At 43.8% G+C, this 22,501-nt stretch overlaps 1 protein-coding gene across 7 annotated transcripts in view; it reads right to left on the bottom strand.

Moving 5' to 3' along the window:
- Positions 1-22,113, bottom strand: part of SMARCAD1 (SNF2 related chromatin remodeling ATPase with DExD box 1) — a 78,712-nt gene extending 56,599 nt beyond the window's left edge. Inside the window, exons 1-4 of one of the 7 annotated variants that reach the window (XM_073340708.2) lie at positions 22,048-22,113; positions 20,509-20,756; positions 6,530-6,704; positions 2,350-2,518 (exon numbers count right to left, since the gene is read on the bottom strand). In XM_073340708.2, the coding sequence (XP_073196809.1) occupies positions 2,350-2,518; positions 6,530-6,704; positions 20,509-20,728 (564 nt within the window). In that variant the 5' untranslated portion in view covers positions 20,729-20,756; positions 22,048-22,113. The other 6 variants (XM_073340713.2, XM_073340712.2, XM_073340711.2 and 3 more) reach the window with 6 other exon arrangements.
- Positions 22,114-22,501: the final 388 nt, after the last annotated feature.

Here is a 22,501-nt window from a genome sequence, read left to right as displayed (position 1 = left end):
TAAACTTGTGAACTTCAACACCTCTAAAGTGTTGCATTAATTTCATAAGTGAAATAATTTGACAAAGGTCATAGAACGAGTCAGTGACATAGATGGAAACACAACGCAGGAGTCCATGTTCTCACCCCCAATTTTAATCATTACACAATGCCTCAGGTTGACTACAATAGGATAGCTATCTTAAGCAAGCACCACTCACCCTAGAATCATTCATTTCCTGAGGGCTTGGTAGGACGGGCTGTACGGGGTGACAAAAGGACTATTGTTTACAATGTCCAGAAGAATGTTGCACAGGTGCAAACAAAGGCAAAAATTAGCCCTGCCATTAGAATTTAGAAAATTCTGTTGATAGGGAACCAAAACAGAAGCACTCTTACTCTCTCATGACAATGCAGTCAATTCAGCTAACAGGCGTTCCAGTTAATAGCTAAAAAACTGTCACTTAAGTCAGCAGATATGATTGAACACAAATCAGGTAGCCGATCTACTGGGTAATTAAGTAATATTTACTCATTTTTCTGACCCTTACTACACCGTGAAGTGCAATTCTTCCCTGCAAAGTGACACTAAAAATGGCACTTTGTATTTTCCAACCCAAATTTACTCAGTATACAAGTAAAAAAGAAGATTTCTTACTACTAATCAGCGCCCTTCACAATGATCCTCTACACAGTCACATTATTGAGAACGTGCACCGACAGCTGAGCAGAGTGGCACTCTCAAGAAACAGTGCCAGTTGGAGCACCCACATACCTCAATACAACACCAATCCACTTGGAAAGATACTAGGCAGTGGGGACCAAGATAGGTTTCAGGAAGGACCCAGGAAGGCTATGGTGAAAGGAGAGACTCAATTTGGCTGACTTAAAAATGCCAAGGCTTTAAAAACTAAGCTAGCAGAGATTTATTCCCTGAAACTACACTAAAACAATAAAATGCAACCATATACAGGCATTAAAGTTCATTTTTGTTTTAGAGCTAAGTTTGAGTAAGAGCAGCCAGAAGTTCCAGGTTCATACACTAGCACATTTGGAAAGAACTAAGATGATTGAAGCCCCTTACCCCCTTTATAACACTGCCGCAAACATTTAGAACTATGGGGTGGGGCTTGTGGGTACTCCAACAGGCACTGCTTCTACTACACTGGTTGGCATCTCGCTAACACTGGTAATGTGCAGAGGCCATTCAAAAAACTTTCACCTCTCCCCCTGTCCAAAAACCAGCTCTGAACACTCACTTTGACATCTGAAAGTCAAGATGGGTTCTTTCCTATCTACACATCGGTGACACCTATGACATTTTCAAATTAAGCCTTCACTACTTATTTAAGTTCTCAGAAAGGAAGCATAGCCCAGTGGTTAGCATGTTAATCCGGAACAAGAAATACACAGGTTTGATACCCTGATCCACCACAGTCTACTTGTGTGACCCTGAGAAAGTCATTTAGTTCACTTGTAAAGTGGGGAGAATATTTCCCTATCTCACAGGGGTACAATGAGGATAAATACAGTAAAGATGGAGAAGTGCTCACATACTATGGCAATGGGGGCCATATAGAAGTGCCATAGATACATGTCTGTGTAGCACCATTTAAATTGAACAGGTGTGACTGAGGTCTTAATCTGAGGAAAGTGGCACAGAATAAATTTCAGCTAAAGGAGGGTAGAGCTGTCAACCATTACATAGTATAGATGGGCTTAAATGCAAGCATCCATACTGTGACAACAGCAGCCAATAGGCATTAGGCAGGCCACCTGAGACTAATGAGAAATATCAGAGATGTAGCTCTAAGTCAAAATGAATTGAAGCTGTATGGAAATTCTCCTTCATGAAGTCCCAAAGCAGTAGTCTAGGTTTCATTTTCATTGCGGAAAACTAAGGACTAGGACTATGAAAAAAAAAAAAAAAAAGATCTACGATAACGTGTGGGACTGAAGTCCATGCCTTTGACTATACTAGAAAAAAAAAATTAAAAAAACCCAAAACTATATAGTGGCTGATGATCAGCAAACATCGGTTGCCTTACTCTGCCTGTCTAAATGGGGCTGAAGATCATTTTTACTGAGAGGGGAAAGGGCTAACCTCTGTTAAACAGGTGTTTCTTTCTGTAAGTTATTTAGCAAACAGTTTAGTCTCGTTTGCACGAACATGTTCTTAATATATTTAAATAAGAATGTAAAAGCTCTAAAGGGGGACTTTTTCGGAGTGTGGTAATTAAATTTTAAAATCTTATCAAATGGAAATACGCTTTTGTAAATAAGAATTAAGAAGTTCTTCCTCCATTCACATGGAAGGCACTAAAAAACACATATTGCCTTGGAAATAGGCTGCAAAACCAAACAGTATTACTTGTAATAATTCTTGGTCACTTCTTTGTGGAAAGAGTTCCTTCAGTGTTTGGAGTTTAGCGTCTCTGATGTCTTCCACCTCATCCATGTCTGGTGACTGGTCTGCATCATTTATATATGTAAATGTAGGTGGTACATCTTCAGCCTCTTCATCATCAGACTGTTCAGAGCTACCATATAAGGAAAAGAAATAAGACTTATTTCTACTTAGGAATTCTGTTTTAGCATCCCCATAATTTTTCAGTAAAATTGTAACACTACATAAGCTTATCTTCATATAAAGTAGCGGTTCATGTATTACCATTCTTTGAAAGAAACTAGAAACAATTTAATAGAACTGAAACCACACATCACTGACAGCACAGTTTAACAACAGGAAACAGTTACCTTGAAAAAAGGCCTTCATTCACCATAAAGCAAAAAAACAGCACAACCCCAATTTTTTTGCAAGATACCTTTGAGTCTTGCAAGCTAATATCCAGCAGAGCAGTGGATCTGGTTGTATCTTAGTTATCATCTATTGTTCAAAACAAAATGAAGCATCAACAATTCACAGAAGTCTTCAGTACATTAGCCTAACAATACCAGTGAACCCATTTCTGATGTGGGGTAGGGCTGTTACCTATTGTGTCGCATAGCCAGCCAACAGAATGATTTACATCAATCGGTAACGTCACTATCTGTGTCTTGTCAGTACCATCAGAGTTAATCTATTTCCATTTATGAAAGAATGAAGGCATTATCTAAACTCAAATTCAGGCTAAAAAGGTCCAACATAAATTTTTCCCAGAGATAAGACGACCGAGTTTGTAAAGGCCCTGTCCACACTCTCAAGGAAGGATCAAATCCACATCCAAGATGTGATCTAAATTACAAAATGAACCACGTGAAAAGACCTACTTGCAATACTTTAAATATATTAAAATGTGGCTCCATCTTGCAGTGTAGACAGAACCTAATTTTGGTTTTAACTATGTCCCTGAGATATACCAAAGCCTTGGATATATCCAAATCTATCAGGCTTACGCACAACTGGCAACCCTACAAAATGGAACCACGTTTCAGTTTATGCTTAGTTTTGTAGCACAGGCAGGACCTAAACGGAAATTCCATACTTGACTGTCTTATTTAGCTAGTTTGTATTTAGCTTATGTAGCTAGATGCCTAGTTTCTGTTTCGCTGCACTAAAGTTTGCCTGACAGTTAAAAATGACATACTTATACAGAGAATAGCATCACAGCAACTTAATTTAGGTAAGTGTCTGCAGAGAGGTGGGGCAGAAGAGAGTAAAAACTCAAACTGTTGCTGTTTCCAACTGACTCCGGCTATATACTTTTCCATTAGACTTCAATATGTGAATAACCATCATGCTGAGAAAGTGTAATAAAATATCATCTGTAAAAGATGTGTGCAAAAGTTTGAGAAAATATTTTCATTTTTCATCAGATACTACCCTGTTCTTGCATACAACTAGTGCTTAGAAAACTAAGCAAGCCTAAAACACACCTGGCCAACAGCACAAAGCTGTAACAAAGCAAAAAATTCCTTTCTAACTTCAGCTAGGAATCAGTTTATGCCCTTAAGCAGGAGGATGAGTATCTCTTGTAATATTTAAATACAGTGATGGTGCAAATGATAGTTCTATTAATATATTTTAAATCCTTTTTGCTTCAGTACCCACAAGAAAAGAATATTTGTACTAAGTCCAAAGAAAAAAACAACAAAAATCATTTGAAAGGTTGCATTTGCTAAATAAGGTGCTTACCAATCGTATCATGTATAAAATGCCAAGTACTTGACAAGAAGGTAATAAATAGTTAAGGACATCATAAATCTTACATTGCCCATATGATTGAGCATAAAGAAATGCATACTTAATCACAACATGGCAAGTTTAGTTCTGACCCATGAACTGGATTTTTTAATATATTCTAGGCAACTCAGATAGTGACACCTACAGTTAAGGTTGCCTGACACTTTCCATTAGAAAGATTTTATTTTCAGTGGTTTATAACCTCACAAAAACTAATGGTGAAGGCTAAAATTTTCCATGCTAGGTGTCTGCTTCAAACTGACAATGTTATAAAAGTTTGAGCTAAAACAATTTAGCTGTCTCAGAGAACAAGATTAAGGAAAAAATACATTTTACCCACGTTAAAAAAAAATTAACAGCAACATACATTGGAGCAGGGATTTGAAATTTGGCAAGGGTGGTTGAGGGGGGGATTGCTCAGGTGTCAGAATTACCATCCCTGTAAACATTCCCCCAATTTTGGCAAGTAAGATCCCTCTGGAAAAAAATTGCAGTTTGCTCAGTTAAGACTTAGCATTTGACAGCTAAATTCTCTGAAGACTGTTTGCAAGAGCATGCTCCAACCTCAAGTAGTTCCCACATATCAACATGACTACATATGCTATCCCACAGCGCAACTGAGCATGCTCCCAACGCAGGAATTCAGGGGCTGAGCAGGACTTTCGCCACAATTGTAACTAGCAGGGGCCAATATGGCACCAGACACTGGAACAAAGAGAGAGCTTCTCTCCTGTGCTCTCAGTGGTCCCCATGCTGGCACGATGGCAGCTTGGAAAAGATCTATGTAGCCTCACTCAAATGCAGAGGCGTGAAGAACACAGAAGGAAGACATGCAGGAGAAAGGAATGTAGGGGGTAACCACCATATGTAACCTCTCCTTGAGAGAGTGTTTTGAGATGATGTAACAGAATACCCAGTTTCATTGCAAATGGAAAAGGCAGCAACAGAAGAGGAAGAAAACAGGCACCATTCTGTTCACCATTTGTTTTTTAAAATATTCTTGACCTACTTTTCAACAGCACTGAAAACCTAGCAGTTTCCACTGACTGCAGTAGGACCCATGCAATGTAGTTGTAGCCATATCAGTCCCAAGATATTAGAGAAACAAGTTAAGTGAGGTAATATCTTTAATTGGACCAACTTCTATTAGTGAGAGAGACAAGCTTTCAAGGGACACAGAGCTCTTTAGGTCAGCTCTTCAGTAGTTAGCACATATTCTAAGGGACCATTCAAACCTCTGACTGCAGAGAGTATGTGCTAACTACTTACGCTAAACAATCAGTTCCCTACTGCCATTAGCTATAACCTTCAGAGTACGTTTCCCAGACCTGAAGAAGAGCTGTGTGGCTGGAAAGCTTGTCTCTCACCAACAGAAGTTGGTCCAATTAAAGATGTTTAACTCACCCACCTTGACTCTCTAATATCCTGAGACCAACATCGCTACAACTACATTGCATACAGTAAAATGAAAAGTCAGTTACTTACACAACTCTAGCCAAACTGCGGGATTGCACTAATTTAACTAAATAGATTTTTCTACCAGTTCAGTTAAATCAGTACAGGAATCCCCAGAGTACCTTTCCCAGACCTGAAGAAGAACTCTGTGTGGCTCAAGAGCTTGTCTCTCTCACCAACAGAAGCTGGTCCAATTAAAGATATCACTTCACCCACCTTGTCTCTAAAATAAAACCCGTCATACATTCAACAATTCTGAAAGTCGAGCCATGTATGCATAACTATTTTTGTGCTGAACTCTCTTCACTATATAAAGTTTATTATATATTATGCCCTGAAGGATCACCTGACCATCTATCAACAATGCTTCCTCAGGGGCAGAGGAACTGAAAAGCATTACGCAATTCTGAAGACTTCTGAAAGCTATAGTAAAGGAGTAATTTCCATTAACTTGAGGCCTCTGGTCATTCGACAATTTTGGCAAGACATGAGAACTAATCTGTCTATAAAACCGGGATGAAAGCAAGCAAGCTAAAGCAAAAGCCAATAGGTAAACACTTCAGCTAACCTTTTAAAACTGAATTTTGAGAAATCCTCTTGGTGGTGCTTGAATTCACTGACAATTGCCCATAATGTGATAAATACCAGAAGTATGATTGAAACTCATGTATTCTGGGATTTCTCCAGTGAACTAGGTAGTACTCAGAGGAAGACAACTCTTTAAAGAGGTGAAGCTTTTTGAGACAAAAGCTCAATACAGTCTGGTCAGTGGGGACATTCAAAACCAACATGGCATTTAGTCAGCACACATGAAATGCTTTTTTTTTTTTTTTGGAAAGTAGGACATTAAAATTCATGAACTCACAAATGAAGATAATGAATACTACAGAAGAGTGGTATGGTGAAGACTTACATTACAATCACCTCGCTCATGGGAACACTGTCTTGTTTTGTACTGGAACACTTTGGTGGTCCTTGATCCTCACTATCCGAAGACACATCAATAAATTGTATCCCTCTTAGATTCTTGAAAGACGATAAATTCTTTTTCCTCTCTGCTTCTGGGGTTTCTGGGACACTGGAGTCTTCTGTACAAGCCATTTGGAGGATGGAGGAAAAGAATATAAATTCAAAATGTTTCATTGCAACTAAAGCCTCACCACAAAAGTTAGGATCTTTCATTAAAAAACATTGACTATTCAAATAAAGATCACACATTATGTGTTCACGAGTCCCCAGAATCCATGGGTTTCCATCAGCAGACTTCTCATTTAAGTTCTCTAGTTGACCAAATTCCTGTGTTTGAATACCCAATAGCTTTAAACACAAAAGCCATTCAAAAACATGAATATGGCTATTAAAGTGAACAACTGCTGGGTTACAAGCCAAATGTGTATAACCCACCTTGTGACACCTGTGACTTCACGGTTAGGCTGACCAATTACTTGACCAACTTGGTCTTGGATTTGCTGAGGCATACAGCAGACTTAAATTTCCACAATGACTCCGAATCAAACTCAAGATCTCTGGGCCACCCCAGACGTCATGTAACTATTCCAAGTGGCTTTTCACTCTACTCAAAAGTGCCCAGACTACCTTAATTCTTGGGTTAGAAATTCCCTTTGATTTCAAAAGGAGCATGTGTAGAGAAATGCAGCTCTGAGCTCTGTTTTCCAGCTAAACAAATGGCTCCCTACATCTCCTTTCCTTCTAAAATCTTTAGTGGCATAAATCCAAGATGGGGTCAGAGAGAGTAGATCTCCACTCAAGCCAAGCTTTCCCCATGCCTCCAGTCAGTCCTTTTTACTCCTTCACTTGAGCGGATGATGGAAGTGGTGATTGGAGCACCACAGAATAGTATGTTTGAGATTTAAGGTATATTTGGTGAGGGTGGGTTCACTTACACTACAAGCACATCTGTAGTTTAGGCCGTGTCTACACCCGAGAGCTTACAGTGTTGGATCACATTAAAGAAGTTCTGTATCTATGATTAAAATCACAAACTAGTTTGATTCCCCACAGTTTAAATTCCAGGGTATTACTAATTAAGAGGTCTCTTGGTTTTTGGTACTGTTTCTCTCCCTCTATGTGTGAAACTTGCAAGCTGCTAATTGTGTTAGTACATTCTAAGACAGAGTCTGTTCTCAAAGCAATTCTCTGTAACAACAACTACTCACACAGAGAGAGACTCAAAGCAATACTCTAACAACAGAAACAGCACCCAGAGACTCCCCGCCCTTTCGTTGTATTCATCTCGCTTTGTTAACAACTGTGATTAGAAGAGAGAGAGAGCATGTATGTGGATGGATGCTTGGTGTGGATAATAACTGAACAATCAGGGAGGTGTCAGCCTAAGAATCCAGTGTCCATCCGCCGAAGAAGGCGTCAAGTGGAAATAACCAGAGGACCCCCCAGAGGGCAGACTGGAATCCACCCAACAGCCTCAAGAATGGGAGAACCAAAGAACAAGATAACATCTTGCAGCACGGAGCCGTCAGGAACGTGCCATCTGCTGACTGATTCAGCAACAGCATGAGGAAGCAGTTCCCATAGACTGGCATAGGAAGAAATTCCGATAAAAATGGACTCTAGGAAGTGAGAACTTTGGGGTCTGATTCCGCAAACCAACTTCCAGGAGCGTCAGATGAGCATCTGACAAGGCCCTGCTCCCTCTTCATGTCCAGGCCACCTAGCCAGTGGCTTGGCATAAGCAACTCTGGTAACTATGATAACAACCTTGCAGAACTTGTGTGTGTGTATGAATAAATACGAAATTGAATGGAATGTTATAGCTATAACTGCTTACTATGATTCTTTCTGTATTCACAGTAAATGTGGCATTTTGCCTTTTCCCTTTCATAATATCCTGCTGGTTTTTATTTTATTGGTATAACAGCAGCACAGCTGTACCGATGTAGCAGTGCCAACATAAGACTGCTCATGTAGCTGCTCTATGCCAATGGGAGGAAGCTCTCCTGTCTACATAATAAAACCATCTCAATGAGCGGCGGTAGCTCTGTCAGCAGGAGAAGCTCTCCCACCAAAATAGCACTGTACACACTACCACTTATGCCAGTGAAAATTATGTCACTCAATGGGCTGTTTTTTCACACCCCTGAATGACCTAAGTTTTGCCGACATAAAAAATAGCGTAGACATGGCCGTAGAGGTCATTTCACGATGCTGTTTGTTCTCTTTCAGATAGCTATAGTCAGGTAGATATTGCTCAGGCAGCTCCCATGCCAGTATATCCTACTCAGGTTATAGTCCACACTGCTAAAGCCCAGCAACCCAAGCCAGCTGATAGGGGCCAGCCCCGGGCATTTTATAGCAGCATAGACCTGCCCTTACATTACACACCAAAACGGGCACTTGGAATAGGTGGGAATTTCCACGTATTCATTTTTCAGTTGGGTTAGAGAATACAGTTTCAAGCGGTTTTCCAGAGAATACATAGGAATTACACCTCTACCCTGATACAACATGAAATTTGGATATAACGCGGTAAAACATTTTCCCTCCTCCCCCCTAAGCTTGCGTAAGCCTGGGAGGGATGGGGGAGAAGCGGAGTGGCGGCATGCTCAGGCAGAGTGGAGGTGAACTGGGGAGCGGCATGGGGAGGGCCGCAGCAAGTAACCGGGAAGGGGGGGGGTGTGTGCCAGGCAGAGGAATGGCTTCCCGCCCCAGATCACCTCCGCTCTGCCTCCTCCCCCGAGCGCACCGCTGCTCCGCTTCTCCCCCCTTCCTCTCTCCCTCCAAGGCTTGCTGCGAATCAGCTGTTTGGCGCGGCAAGCCTTGGAGGGAGAGAGGAAGGGGGGAGAAACAGAGCAGCGGCAGTGCGTTCAGAGGAGGAGGCGGAGGCGAGCTGGGGCAGGGACCTGCCGGTGCGTGCTCTGCACCCACCAATTTTTCTCAGTGGGTGCTCCAGCCCCGGTCAGGGGACAGGGATCGGGGGGGGGGGGGGGGGGGTTGGACGGATCGGGGGTTCTGAGCAATCGGTCAGGGGGGTGGGGCCAGGCTGTTTGAGGAGGCACAGCCTTCCCTACCTGGCCCTCCATAGCAAGTTCGATATAACATGGTTTCACCTGTAATGCGGTAAGATTTTTTGGCTCCCAAGGACTGCGTTATATTGGGGCAGAGGTGTATGTGGCACTCAAGAACTCTGATCTGAGGTAGAAGCCCCATGTCTTACTCACATATTCTCAAACTTTTTTTTTTTTTTTTTTCAAATGAGCAGAACTAGAAAAAACTGCTCAAGCAACTAGAATAAATTCAGACAGAAGCTGTATGATTTCCTTCAAGATGAGAAAAATTACAGACCCTGGAGGCATGCAAGACTGAAGGAAGCGGGAGAAAGCATGCATTGGAGACTATGACAGCTGCAGAAGGAGTCTGTTGTCAGAAAGCAACCGTGCAGGAAATAAATATAAAATAACCTGCAAGGTACTGTAGCAGTATTTGACAGAAACTCAGATAAACTAAATATATGACCTCAAGCAATTTACTGACACTGTGGAAACTTCTAAAAAACAGTATGAATTTTAAGACTGGAGGGGGAAAAACTGCCCATTAAATTGTAAAATGTATTGCTGACATATAACAGGGCTTTGTACAACAAGGCAGAGTCACTACAAAAATCAAGTAAAAACTTGAACTTGGATCCTGGCAGGGTTGAACAAGTGGACCTTCAATATTCTAGGGGAAAACTAAATCATCAGCCATTAATAAAATGTAACTTTTGCATGGGCCAAGGTCTAACAGTAATTGAAAGGCCTCAGGATTTAAGATAACATTGGAATATGTGAATACAAAAGGAAAAAAAAAAAAGGTTTGTATCATTCCTGGCATTTGTCCATTGAGATGAAAAAAGGAAGAAAGCTCCTCTTGTGGAGGATGACCTTGTGCATAGCTAAAAGATGAGGCAACAATCCACTCTTCTCACTAAATTAAAAGTAAAAATAGAGAACATGTTTATTTTCTGGAATTCTGCTTCAGCAGAGAAACTCTTGTTTTATCAAACTGATAAAATTCCCTGGAACGTTTAGACTTGTAGCAAAACTTAGAGCGGGTCTACACTACACCTTAAGTCAATATAGCGTACATCGCTCGGGGTGGGAAAAAGCTCTCCCCACACCCCATCCTCGAGAGACAAGTTTCGCGACGCCCATATTGGCACTGTGTCAGCAAGAGGCCCTCTCCCACCAACATAGCCTCCACTTCTCACCGAGGTGGAATAATCATGCCAGTGGGAGAGAGCTCTCCCGTTGGCATAGCAAGTCTTCACCAGATGCACTACAGTAGTGCAGCTGCGCCAATGTAGTGCTGAAGGATAGACTTGCCCTTTGATTTACTGCCCGAAGTTTGATCTCTATCAAACTATCATTTTGTGATATACTTGTTTCCTCCAGTGACAATTTTTTCTACATGCGACTGTTCACTCTACAGGAACTGTTACGTGCCAATCTTATGACGCTTCATCTGATATAAAAAGTATCATTAAACAGAAAAGCTTTGGAAATTCAGTCTAGTTAGTGTCGATTCAAAATGGCGCACACACATGCAGGAACCTGTGCTTTCCAGCCTTCTGCTGTCAAGTAGGAGACTGCAGAATCCCAACTACACTGTGAAATTTGACTGCAAAATATAAGCTTTCATTTTAAAAAAGTTTTTAGACAGCATGACAGCAATATGGTACCCAAATGGGAAACACAACAGTGGCTTCATGAATCTGCAAGCAGCTGGTAACAGCAGCAGAGATATCAACCTTGCTCTGAGACTTTTAGGGAGGTTTATGAAAAAAGCTAGGGAGGTTGCCTGGAACTCTCTCTTTCACCCCTCCCTTGAAAAAACCAGGACCGCTCCCCCTTCTTCCCCATTCGTTAGCCAAAGGGAGGGGGACACACCTGGGCCACCAAGCCACCCCTGTTGTGCTCCCCACCTGCACCTCAAACAGGAAGAAGGGGAGGACAGGCCCTAGGAAAGCTGCCTTCCTATGCCACCTAGGTCTTTTAATTACCTTCACCAGTCCCAGACCTGGACCTCCTGCCAGGGATGATTTTCATTCTCTTCTCCCTCCTCTCTCACTTTCCTTTCTCCCCTTCGGCGCTGCCTTCTCCTGCCCTGCAGACTGTGCAGTGAGGGTCTGATAGGAGACAGGCCGCAGCAACTGTCAGTGGGGGCTTGGGATGTTGTATTCTCTGGCCCCAGGCTGCACATTGCACTCCAACTGCCCTGTGTGGCTCCCGCTACATAGTCCAGTGTGGGGTTTTTTACTTTATATACAACGAAATTGCATATGAATTAACATGTGCTTACAAAATTAGTAGGCTTAAGCCTGAATTAGTAATTTCATAATTACATGTTAAAAAATCAGGAGGATTTCTGAAAATTGGGGAGGGTTGGCATCTCTGCTGTTGCTCAAATTAGGGTTAACTCTCATTTTAATGACAGAAGTTTATACAGGCTGAACCTCTCTAGTCCGGCACCCTCTGATCTGGCAACATCTGTGGTCCAGCATGATTTTATTTTATGTTTTTTATGCTTTATCTACTTATTTCCTTGTGCCAATATAGTAAAACTGTGTAACAACAATACCACTTGGTTATGAAGAGAGCCAGTAAGCCTTGGCTAGGCAGCGTTGCAAGCGTTGTTCTGTTAAATCGCCTTGGCGATATAAAAATAAAAGGAGACCCACTCGCTACAATACTGACCTCCCATGGTTTGGCAAATTCTCTGGTCGGCACCAGTCAGGTCCCGAGGGTGCCGGACTAGAAAGGTTCAACCTTCATGTCAATATTCTTATCTTTCACTGCTGATGATTTTAGCAGAACAATACAGCTATATGCCTATCTGCCATTAAGGGAGGCAGCTGCAGATGCTAGGAGAGCAGGGAAATGTCTGGTTGTTGTCAAGGGTTGACATGATGATAGACTAGTTCAAGTCCCCCAAAAGAATTTCTAGCTAGCTGTCTATTCACAAGGGGTCAAGGAGTAGGACGCATCCTCTTCCTAATGCAAGAAGTTTCAACTGATTCCTAGTGAACACCACCCCATCTGCCCATACATGCAAAAACTCAGCTGACAAAAACCAATCCCCTCTTCCTTCCTTCTACACCGCAGTCAATATGCATTGTCAACACAAAATCCTACAACACTAAAAGAACAAATTACGAAGGCAGCATAAAATTGAAAAGCATTCCAAACTTGAGATCTGTATTGGGTTTAGTATCAGCATCAACACAAGAAATATTACTTCTATAGCTCCACAGATATGCATGACACTTCATAAAGTAGAGACAGGCTCCCTACTGTATTCCCGAGGGCGATCTGTGCAAAAAAAATTACAAATTTTGCACGGAGTATTATAAAATTCTGCAAATCGTATTTGTCAATAAGTAAAGATGGCAGCTCCAGCATGGCAGTGGGGAGCACAGAACACCAGCTGAACAGAGGCTGGAGATCACCCTGCAGGCCACCCCTCTGGCACATGAACTCGGTGGTGAGGCTGCACCCAACCCTGACACAGTGCAAGGATATGGCCTACCCCAAACACATCCCAGGGCCCTGTCCCTCTGTACCAGACACACAAGGTGTGGGCTGGCAGGCTCAGCCTGGCAGAAGTCAAGAGGGCTCTGGGTGCAGGGGGTTGAGGCTCAGCAGGGGGCTCCAGATGCAAGGGGGAGGAGAGTTGTTGAGGCTCAGCGGGGGGCTGGGCAGATAGGGGGGGCAGTTCCCTGTAAAGTGACCCTCCTCCCCCTGCAGCTGAGGAGCTATGAGAGCTGGAAGCAGGGGGAGGCACAGCATCCTGCAGCCATGGAAGGTATCTGGGGGTGGCTTTGTCCCAGCCCCGTACACACCTTGAGGAGGAAGAGCAAGTCCTCCCCAGTCCTCAGCCCAACCGGGATTACCAGCTGAGCCCAGCGCAGGATAGGAGCCAGCGGCTAGAGCGTCTCCAGCAAACACAACACCTCCCTACGCCGTGATTTACTTCCCTGCTGGCTAGTCTGGGTGCCCAAAATGACGCGCCTGCACGGCTGGGGAGGGCTGTGTGACCGCGCTTGTGGCTTCCCTCTGCTTCCCCATCAGAAAGACATTTTTCTGCAGGGAAGCAAAAAAATATATTTATGTATCTGTTGGGGACATGAATTCTGCACATGCACAGTGGCGCAGAATTCCCTCAGGAGTAGAGTTTACAGTCTAAATTTAGAAAAGTAACATGAAAACACAAATGGGACTAGGAAGAGGGGATCGCCAAGGACAAAGACATTATGATTGTTTAGAAGCTTGGAGCTTTGAGGATTATTGTTTTTAAAATGTTAATGACTAAAATTACAAGCCTCTTGGTGGTGATGAGTTTTGATAATGGACTTACAGCACAGTTCCTTTTTAAGAAAAGCATCAGGGAGACCACATTTGTATCACTCCTTTCTAGCTTAAAGTGTGCTTACTTTCCAAATAAAAAGATACTTTTCTAGTGCAAGACCTGGAAACTCAACCTAGGATGTGAAAATATTTTTTTTCCCCGTTATGCCCCAGAATAATGACATCTATTTATCCTGTGCACGCCGCCAAGCTTTCAAATTTCGTTTCAAGTCAAGGTGGTGGGAAAAGACTGGAAAGAAGAGGGAACTAGGGATGGAATTAAAATACACTTGCACAAATAAGGCACACATTGCTCAATTCATTTGTGGAAAAGAATATTTTTCAACTGACATAACCCAGGCATAAAAGAAACTAGACAATTGGGTCACTTACAAAGGATACTGTCAAGATTGAAAAATAATTGTTTTAAATAAGATACAATATTGTATGTAATGCAATATCTTAATCTCTGGGGGAAAAACCTACCCTAAAAACAAACACAATTTATTTTTAAACCATTAGTGGACTTTAGAAAGCCTAGACATCACCAATCTAGGGTACTAGCTCTCAGTGCATGCATTACTGCAGCCAATGCCTATGCACTAATACATCCCCCAAAACTCCTTCTGCCACACTGAATGTCTGCTCGTATCTGTGAGTACACAATCTGTTGTACTTTACACAGTTGGTTTCTATACCTTAAATACCCCCTATACAAAAGTCTACAGAGGGGAGCAAGTGAAAATGCAACTTACGCCATGTGCAGAACGGCTATCCACAACATTACTTAAAGTCACACTAGTCCTGTATTTGATAATAGGGCTGTCGATTAATCACAGTTAACTCACACGATTAACTAAAAAAAAATTAATCACGATTTTAAAAAAGTAATTGTGATTAATCGCTGTTTTAATTGCACTGCTGAAAAGTAGAATACCAACTGAAATGTAATGAATATTTTTCTACATTTTCAAACATTGATTTCAGTTACAACATAGAATACCAAATGTACAGTGCTATTATTTTTATTACAAATATTTGCACTGTAATTATAAATGAAATCGTATTTTTCAATTCACCTCATAGAAGTACTGTAGTGCAATCTCTTTATCCTGAAAGTACAACTTACAAATGTAGATTTGTGTGTGTGTGTTATATAACTGCATTCAAAAACAAAACAGTGTAAAACTTTATAGCCTACAACTCCACTCAATCCTATTTCTTGTTCAGCCAACACCAACAGAAATAAGTTTGTTTATACTTATGGGAGATAATGCTGCCCGCTTATTTACACTGTCACCTCCAAGTGAAAACAAGCTTTCATATGGCACTTTTGTGGCAGGCATTGCAAGGTATTTAGGTGCCAGATATGCTGAGCATCCGTATGTCCTTCATCCTTCGGCTACCATTCCAAAGGACATGCTTCCATGCTGATGACATTTGTTTAAAAAATGGGTTAATTAAATTTGTGATTGAACTCTTTGGAAGAGAATTATACATCTCCTGCTCTGTTTTACCCACATTCTGCCATATATTTTAAGTTATAGCAGTCTCGGATGATGACCCAGCACATGTTGTTTGTTTTAAGAACACTTTCACTGCAGATCTGACAAAACACAAAAGGTACAAATGCGAGATTTCTAAAGATAACTACAAACACTAGATCCAAAGGTTTAAGAATCTGACGTGCCTTCCAAAATCTGACATGGACGAGGTGTGGAGCATGCTTCCAGAAGCCTTAAAAGAGCAACACTCCAATACGGAAATTAAAGAACCCAAACCACCAAAAAAAGAAAAGTCAACCTTCTGCTGGTGGCATCTTGACTCAGATGTTGAAAATGAACATGTGCTGGTCCGCACTGCTGTAGATTGTTATCGAGCAGAACCTGTCATCAGCATGGATGCAAGTCCTCTGGAATGGTGGCTGAAGCATGGCATATGAATCTTTGGCACATCTGGCATGAAAATAGCTTGCGACACCAAGTACAACGCCATGCTAACACCTGTTTGCACTTTCAGGTGACATTGTAAACAAGAAGCGGACAGCATTATCGCCTGAAAATGTAAACAAACTTGCTTGTCTGAGTGTAGGAAGTAGGAGCGAGTGGACTTGCAGGTGCTAAAATTTTACATTGAATTAAAAAAATAAAAGGTTTTTTTGTACATAGTGCTACATTTGTAAGTTCAACTTTCATAATAAAGAGATTGCACTACAGTACTTGTAATGGGGGAATTGAAAATTACTATTTCTTTTGGGGGTTTTTTTTGTTTTTTTTTTACAGTGCAAATACTTGTAATCAAAAACAAACAAAGTTTGCACTGTAAACTTTGTATTCGGTGTTTTAATTGAAAACAACATATTTGAAAATGGAGAAAACATCCAAAAATATTTAAAAATAAATAGTATTCTATTATTGTTTAACAACGCAATTACTTTCTTTAATTGCTTGACAGCCCTATTTGATAATTAATATATGAACATACAAACACAGGAGAAGCACAAAACAGCTGCATGGCTCAGTTCCCTCCTTTGAATTCAACATCTACATGAAGCTACTGGGAATGCTAGTGAGACAGAACAGGCTGAAGTGGCAGTAGCAAACACCTAACACTAAATCTCCGTGTCAAACTTTGCATATTGAGAAATCTGCAATATATTGCAAAAAATATCTGGATTAAGAGCAGCTGGCTAAAGCTCAACACAGATGAGCCTAAAGTTATGCTGGTAGGAAGAGACATGCATTTTGAAGTATTTCCCTCGTTTGTAACAACTCCATCCATCAAAGGCATGAGTCCTTGGATTGTTACAATGGTCTGCTGCTGCTCAGACACAACACTGTACTTGCTTACCCAAATGAAGCTGGTTACATAAACACCCACATTTCACCTGCATCTGGCCAGAAGACTGCACCCGTTTGACTCTCATCTGTCCAGAGAGATCCATGCTTTTGTAACAACTGGCTTAACTATTGCCATTCTCTATACCTATGAATGAAGCCTAATGCCGCGAGAAAGAGCCAACTAGTTGAGAAACCAACAGCCCGCCTACTCACCAACATAGGTCACCGGGAACACGTATTCTTATACACCACACTTGGCATTGGCTATACATTCTACAGAGACCAAATCAAGATTGCTGTCCTGAGTTTCAAAGCCCTGCATTAGTGTAGCGACTGCACATGCACACACCGTCCATATGCTAATCCAAGATTAGCATGAAGCCTGGAGGGAGGGAAACTGTTGTGTATGCACAGTAGCTTTCAAATTATTTCTCCCTTAAACAGACATGGTTTAGGGTCCAGAGTCTACTTGAAAATTAATTAATTGAAAATAAGTTAAGAAGTTTTGGATACCTCATCTGCCCTTAAATCCCATGCCACTTTCTGTGTTTTCAATAATACATGTCCTTTCTCTCTTCTCTATATGATTGCGACACAAAAGCCCTACAACCAGTAAAAACAGACTGATTCAAGTGGAAATACTGACTCAGGCTAACATACAAAGAAAAAAAACACACTTTTTCCTTTAATCTTTCCCTTTAAATATAAGATGACTGTTAACATTAGACAGTACAACCGTTTCAGAAGTAGATGTGATTATTAAACTGACTGATTTTTTTAATTAACAACTATTATGATAGCTCAATAGACTTCACTGATTAATCTGAAGACTTGATCCAAATAGAAATGAAGTTGGCAACCCGATCAGATAAACTATTCTCTGGGCCACCGCTCAAAGCTTACATTCTTACCACCCCCTACAGCACACGGAATCCCTAGTCATGGATCATGTACAAACACAGAACAAAAAGACAATCCAGCCCCACAGAATTTACCATCTGAGGCCAGGTCTCCACTCCCAAATTACTTTCAGTATAACTACATCACTCAGGGATTTGCACAATCCACACCTGTGAACAATGTAGTTATGCTGACCTAAGTGCCAGCATAGGCAGTGCTATGTGGATGGGAAAGCTTCTCCCACTGACATAGTTACCGCCTGTCCCGAAGGTAGATTAACTACACCGACGGGCAAGAGCTCTCCCATCGGTACAGAGTGTTTTCATTAAAGCGCTACTGTGCCGAAGAGCGTTTTAAGTGCAGACCTGCCCCAAGCCTAAGATAACAGATAGACTAACAGACTGATAGGGAGTACAAGGATACAATGAGACAATATTGGTCAGCACATTAGGCAGTGTGCTAGGCCAGCAGCCTAGCAGTTAAAGTTTTTTTTTGTAGGAATCATGGCAATGGAGGATACTGAAGGAAGGTAATAGAATAATTTTCTAGATGCCTACAGAGAACTCCTCCCAAATCGGAAGTGCAGCATGGGAAAAATCACAAACGTGGTTGTTTGAAAAGGTAAGGAATGGGCAATGAAGGCTGACATCATTGATTCACGAGGGGGAGGAGTCAACTTTAACAGCGAACGAACGAGAGAGGGTAAGTAGAATGGAGATAGGTTATAAAGGGCTTTGAGAGTGAAGACAAGTGGCTTATGTTTTGATGCAACAGATAACAGGGAAGCAACAGAGGGATGCAAAGAGAGGAGTGACGTGTCAAATCAATGGACTAGGAAAAATATTTTGCAGCAGTATTCTGAATAGATATAAGCAAGACAATAGTCAAGGCCAGCGAAAAGGATTCTGTCGTATTCAAGATACAAGGTAAGTGCTTGGATAAGAATTTTAGCTGTTGTGTATGGATAGGCACAGCAGTATTATAGCAATGTTATAAAGAAATACTAGGCAAGATTTAGACCTAGCCTGGATGTGAGGACCTGGAAAGAAATCCTAATCAAAGACAACGCCCAAGTTAGAAGCCCGAGCAACAGGTAAGCTTGGTGTGATCATCCACAAAGAAGGAAACGGGAAGGACTCAGAAGCGGGGGGGGGGGGGGGGGGGGATTTTAAGAGCTCCAAAGAAGTCTGAAGGAGTGACTGAAACAGAGGAAAGAGAACCAAGAGAGACACAACCCTAGAAGCCAAAGGAGGACAAGATTTCAAGAAAATTAAGAGCATGGTAGACTGTTAAAGGCAGCTGACAGATAAAGGAGATTAAGGATGGAGTATTAGTTCTGAGCTTTGGTTAGGAAGATGTCATTCGACACTTTGACAAGAGTGGTTGTAGTGAAATGCAAGGTGTAGAAGCCAGATTGAAAAGGGTCTAGGATGGAAACTGAAGAGAGGAATTCCAGACAGCAGCTGTAAATACCATATTAAATTAGCTTAGAAATTAAAAGAAAAAGGGAAATGGGGCAGCAGTTGCTGGTGCAAGTGGGGTAAAGCGTGGGTTTTAAGATGACAAGGCTACAAAATGCTTATGTAGTAAGGTGAAAAGCCTTAGAAGAGTGAGAGTTTATGGAAAAGAGTAAGAGAGAATGAGAGTTGGCACAAGGGAAGGTGCATCACTGTGGCAAGTGGAGGGGTTAAAGGAGGTGAGCAGAATAGAAACTTCTGTATCAGTAATAGCAGAGATGGAGGAAAGAGTTGTAAGAAAAAGAGGAACTCACACCATATTTTGTCCATTTTCTCATCCAAGAAATCAGTGAGATCCTGTGTGGAAAAGTGAATGCAGGAGGACAGAACTGTTTGAGGAGTGAATTAAAGGTGATAAAAAGGCAGCTGGGATTCAATTACATTGGAGAAGTACAGCTGTTTAACTAGGAAGCTGACAGAAGTGAAGAAAGAGAGAACAGATATGTACTGGAGGAAATTACCCTCAGCATAAGATTTCTGCAAGGGCAGGAAGCTGGTACTGGCGGGAGCCAAAGCTGGAAGTAGGCAACGCAGAGCATTTGATGGAAGAGGAGTGTCAAACATGGAGAGAGAATCAACCATATCAAAGGAACAAGGGAAGAGAGGACTAAAAGCACAGGAAAAGTCATCAACGTTGATGCACTGACATCATGGAAAGGCTGCATGCCAAGTTGCATGGGGGTGCTGATGGATGATGTTGAAAAAGACTATGTGATGGGCAGAGGGTGGTAACTGAACAGCAGAGAGATTAAGGGTTTGTACAGCACACATCACTGTAGTATTAAAGGTACTCCATAGATAAGTTAGATCTGCATAGTGATGTATATAGGGGATATCACATCCTCTGGTTTTTGGAGGTTCAAGGATACTTTCCTTGAGTGGTAGATAGGAGGGAGAGAGAGAGAGAGAGTGTGTGTGTGTACAATGTTAAATATAAAAATGCTTTCAGTTACAATGGAAATGTTTATACAAAAGGAAGGGCAACATGTTTTAAAAATTGTCAGGCTTCGGGTTAGCCTTAGTCAATGAAACACTTTATTACTGGTTCTCAGCAAGCTCCAAGCCTGACCTTTTAAATCCTGATTCAGCCCTCTATTCACTTTTATAGAAGAAAATGTTATGGCAGAGTCTGATGCTTTGAAGGCAGTTATCATGGAATAGTGGTATTTGGAAAGGGGGAGTTCTGAAGAAAAGCTGTAAGGGGGCAGATGCTTTACTCTTATAAAAACATTATCAACGTGTTTGTGCGAGACACAAATCTAACACATGACTCACCAGTTTTCTCGGTCACATCTGATGTTGGAGTATCTGGCCTGCTGCTGTCATCTGTAACCTCATCATCACCACCGCCACCAGCAGCAGCAGCAACACTGTCTGCTGCAGCAGAAGGAGCAGCTGCTAGCTCAGCTATGGGAAGAGAAGGAGGTGGATTTTCCTGTTCCACTTTTTTAGACTTCTTCTCAAAGCGAAAGCGGTCCAGATTAAACAGACTCATAATCTCAGCCTATAGCTCCTGCTGCTGTCTGCAAGAGAGGAGACAGGATTAATTCTGCAGTCTCTGTGGGAGAAAGGAGGGAAGACAATCACCCATGGCTTACTCAAAACCAAAAGGCATGAAGACAACAAACGAACAGACACAGAAACTGCTACAGAAGAAAAAAACCGACGGGTTGTTCGCCCTGCCCTCCACCCAGCATGGCCCGGGACAGGCCTTGGCCCGGAGACAAGGAGAAAACAAGCCCATGTGGAGGGGGCAATGTAATATATTACACAAGGAAAGGCGAAGCGGGAGTCCAGTCCATCCCCTCCCGACCCCCAATCCGCTCCCCGAGAGGCCAGGAGAGGTCCCCATCCAACGCCCCCAGCCCGCACCTGTCTCACCCGGGCAGAGCCACCTGGCTGACAAAGACAAAAAGGAGGCGGGCGAGGAGGGACCGATGATGCAGGCGGGGAAGGGGAGGGGGATGAAGCGGAAACTGGAAGCGGCTCAGCCCGCCGAGGCCCGGATAACCCTGCCCCGGCGAACGCGGGTGCAGAGGCACCAGCAGCGCCCCCGCCGCGGCCTCTCCAGGTACCCACCAGGGCGGGGGCGGGGGGGGGGGGGGCAGCGGCGGCAGAGGACCCTTTTCGGAGGCAGAGCGCGGCGGTGGCGTCAGAGGGCGGCGACAGCGGCGCGCTGCTTCATGACGACTTCACCGCTTCCCAGCAGCCCCTTCGCCTGCCGGCCTCTGGAGCGCGCGCGCGCGCGCCACAGCGCACCACCCACCCCGCCCCTTCAAGGGCGGGCCTCCGCCGGCCTCCCGGGGGACCGTGTCCAGCCCGCAGCGCGGCCCCGGCGCTGCTCCTGGGTGGCGGCGGGAGGGGAGTGAGCTTCCCCCGCAGAGCGGCGCCGGCGCCAGCCCCTGGGGCAGGAAAAACTAACCCCTCCCCCCGGCAACCCGCCGTGCGGGAGCCCTGCGCTGCTCCCCCTCCAGCCAAAGCCCGCGTCGTGCGAGCAGCAGCGCGGGCCGCGGAGCGCTGGCTGCAGGTGGCAGCGTACGGATCAGGGGTTAACGGAAGAGCAAGGGCTTGGCTGAGGTCCTGCCTCATCCCCCGGGTGCTTGGGCCACGGAGAATTGCCCGACCCGTTCCTCGGGCCCTCACCCCTGCTCGCTCTGCCAGGGGCCCACTTACCCCCTCCTCTCCCACCTACTCAACTGGTGAACTTCCAACCCCCGCTCCCTGCCTCAGGCACGGCCCAAGCTCTGCCGGCCGCACGTGAGCAACGTGACAACCGCGTGTCCCTGTGCCCCGCGGGGCTGCGGAGACGCTCACCGCGGCTTGCCAGCTTCCTCTGGGCACCAAACCCAGCCGCCTCGCCTCGCCCCGCCCCTTCCCCCCACGCCCTGCCTTCTCCCTCCCTCCCTCCTTCCCTGGCTGGCTCTCCCCCGCCCTCGTTCCCTTGCACCGGGCTCGGGCAGGGGCCTGGGGGGGCTCTAAAGGGGGGTGCAGGCTCCAGGGTACAGGAGGGGGCTTCAGGCTGGGGGTGGGGCCAAGGGATTTGGAATGTGGGAGGGGGCTGCGGGTTGAGGCAGGGGGGGTGTGGTGCAGAAGAGGGTGAGGGCCCTGGGGTGGGGCCACAGATGAGGGGTTCAGGGAGTGGGAGGCAGGAGTTGGGGCAGGGGGGTGAGGACACAAATGAGGGGTTCAGGGAGTGGGAGGCAGGAGTTGGGGCAGGGGGGTGAGGCACTGGGGTGGGGCCACAGATGAGGGGTTCAGAGAGTGGGAG

The sequence above is a fragment of the Lepidochelys kempii genome, chromosome 4 (assembly GCF_965140285.1).
Source record: "Lepidochelys kempii isolate rLepKem1 chromosome 4, rLepKem1.hap1, whole genome shotgun sequence".
Lineage (NCBI taxonomy): Eukaryota > Metazoa > Chordata > Testudines > Cheloniidae > Lepidochelys > Lepidochelys kempii.
Note: the sequence above shows the minus strand (reverse complement) of the source record. Positions and strands in the feature narration are given on the sequence as shown.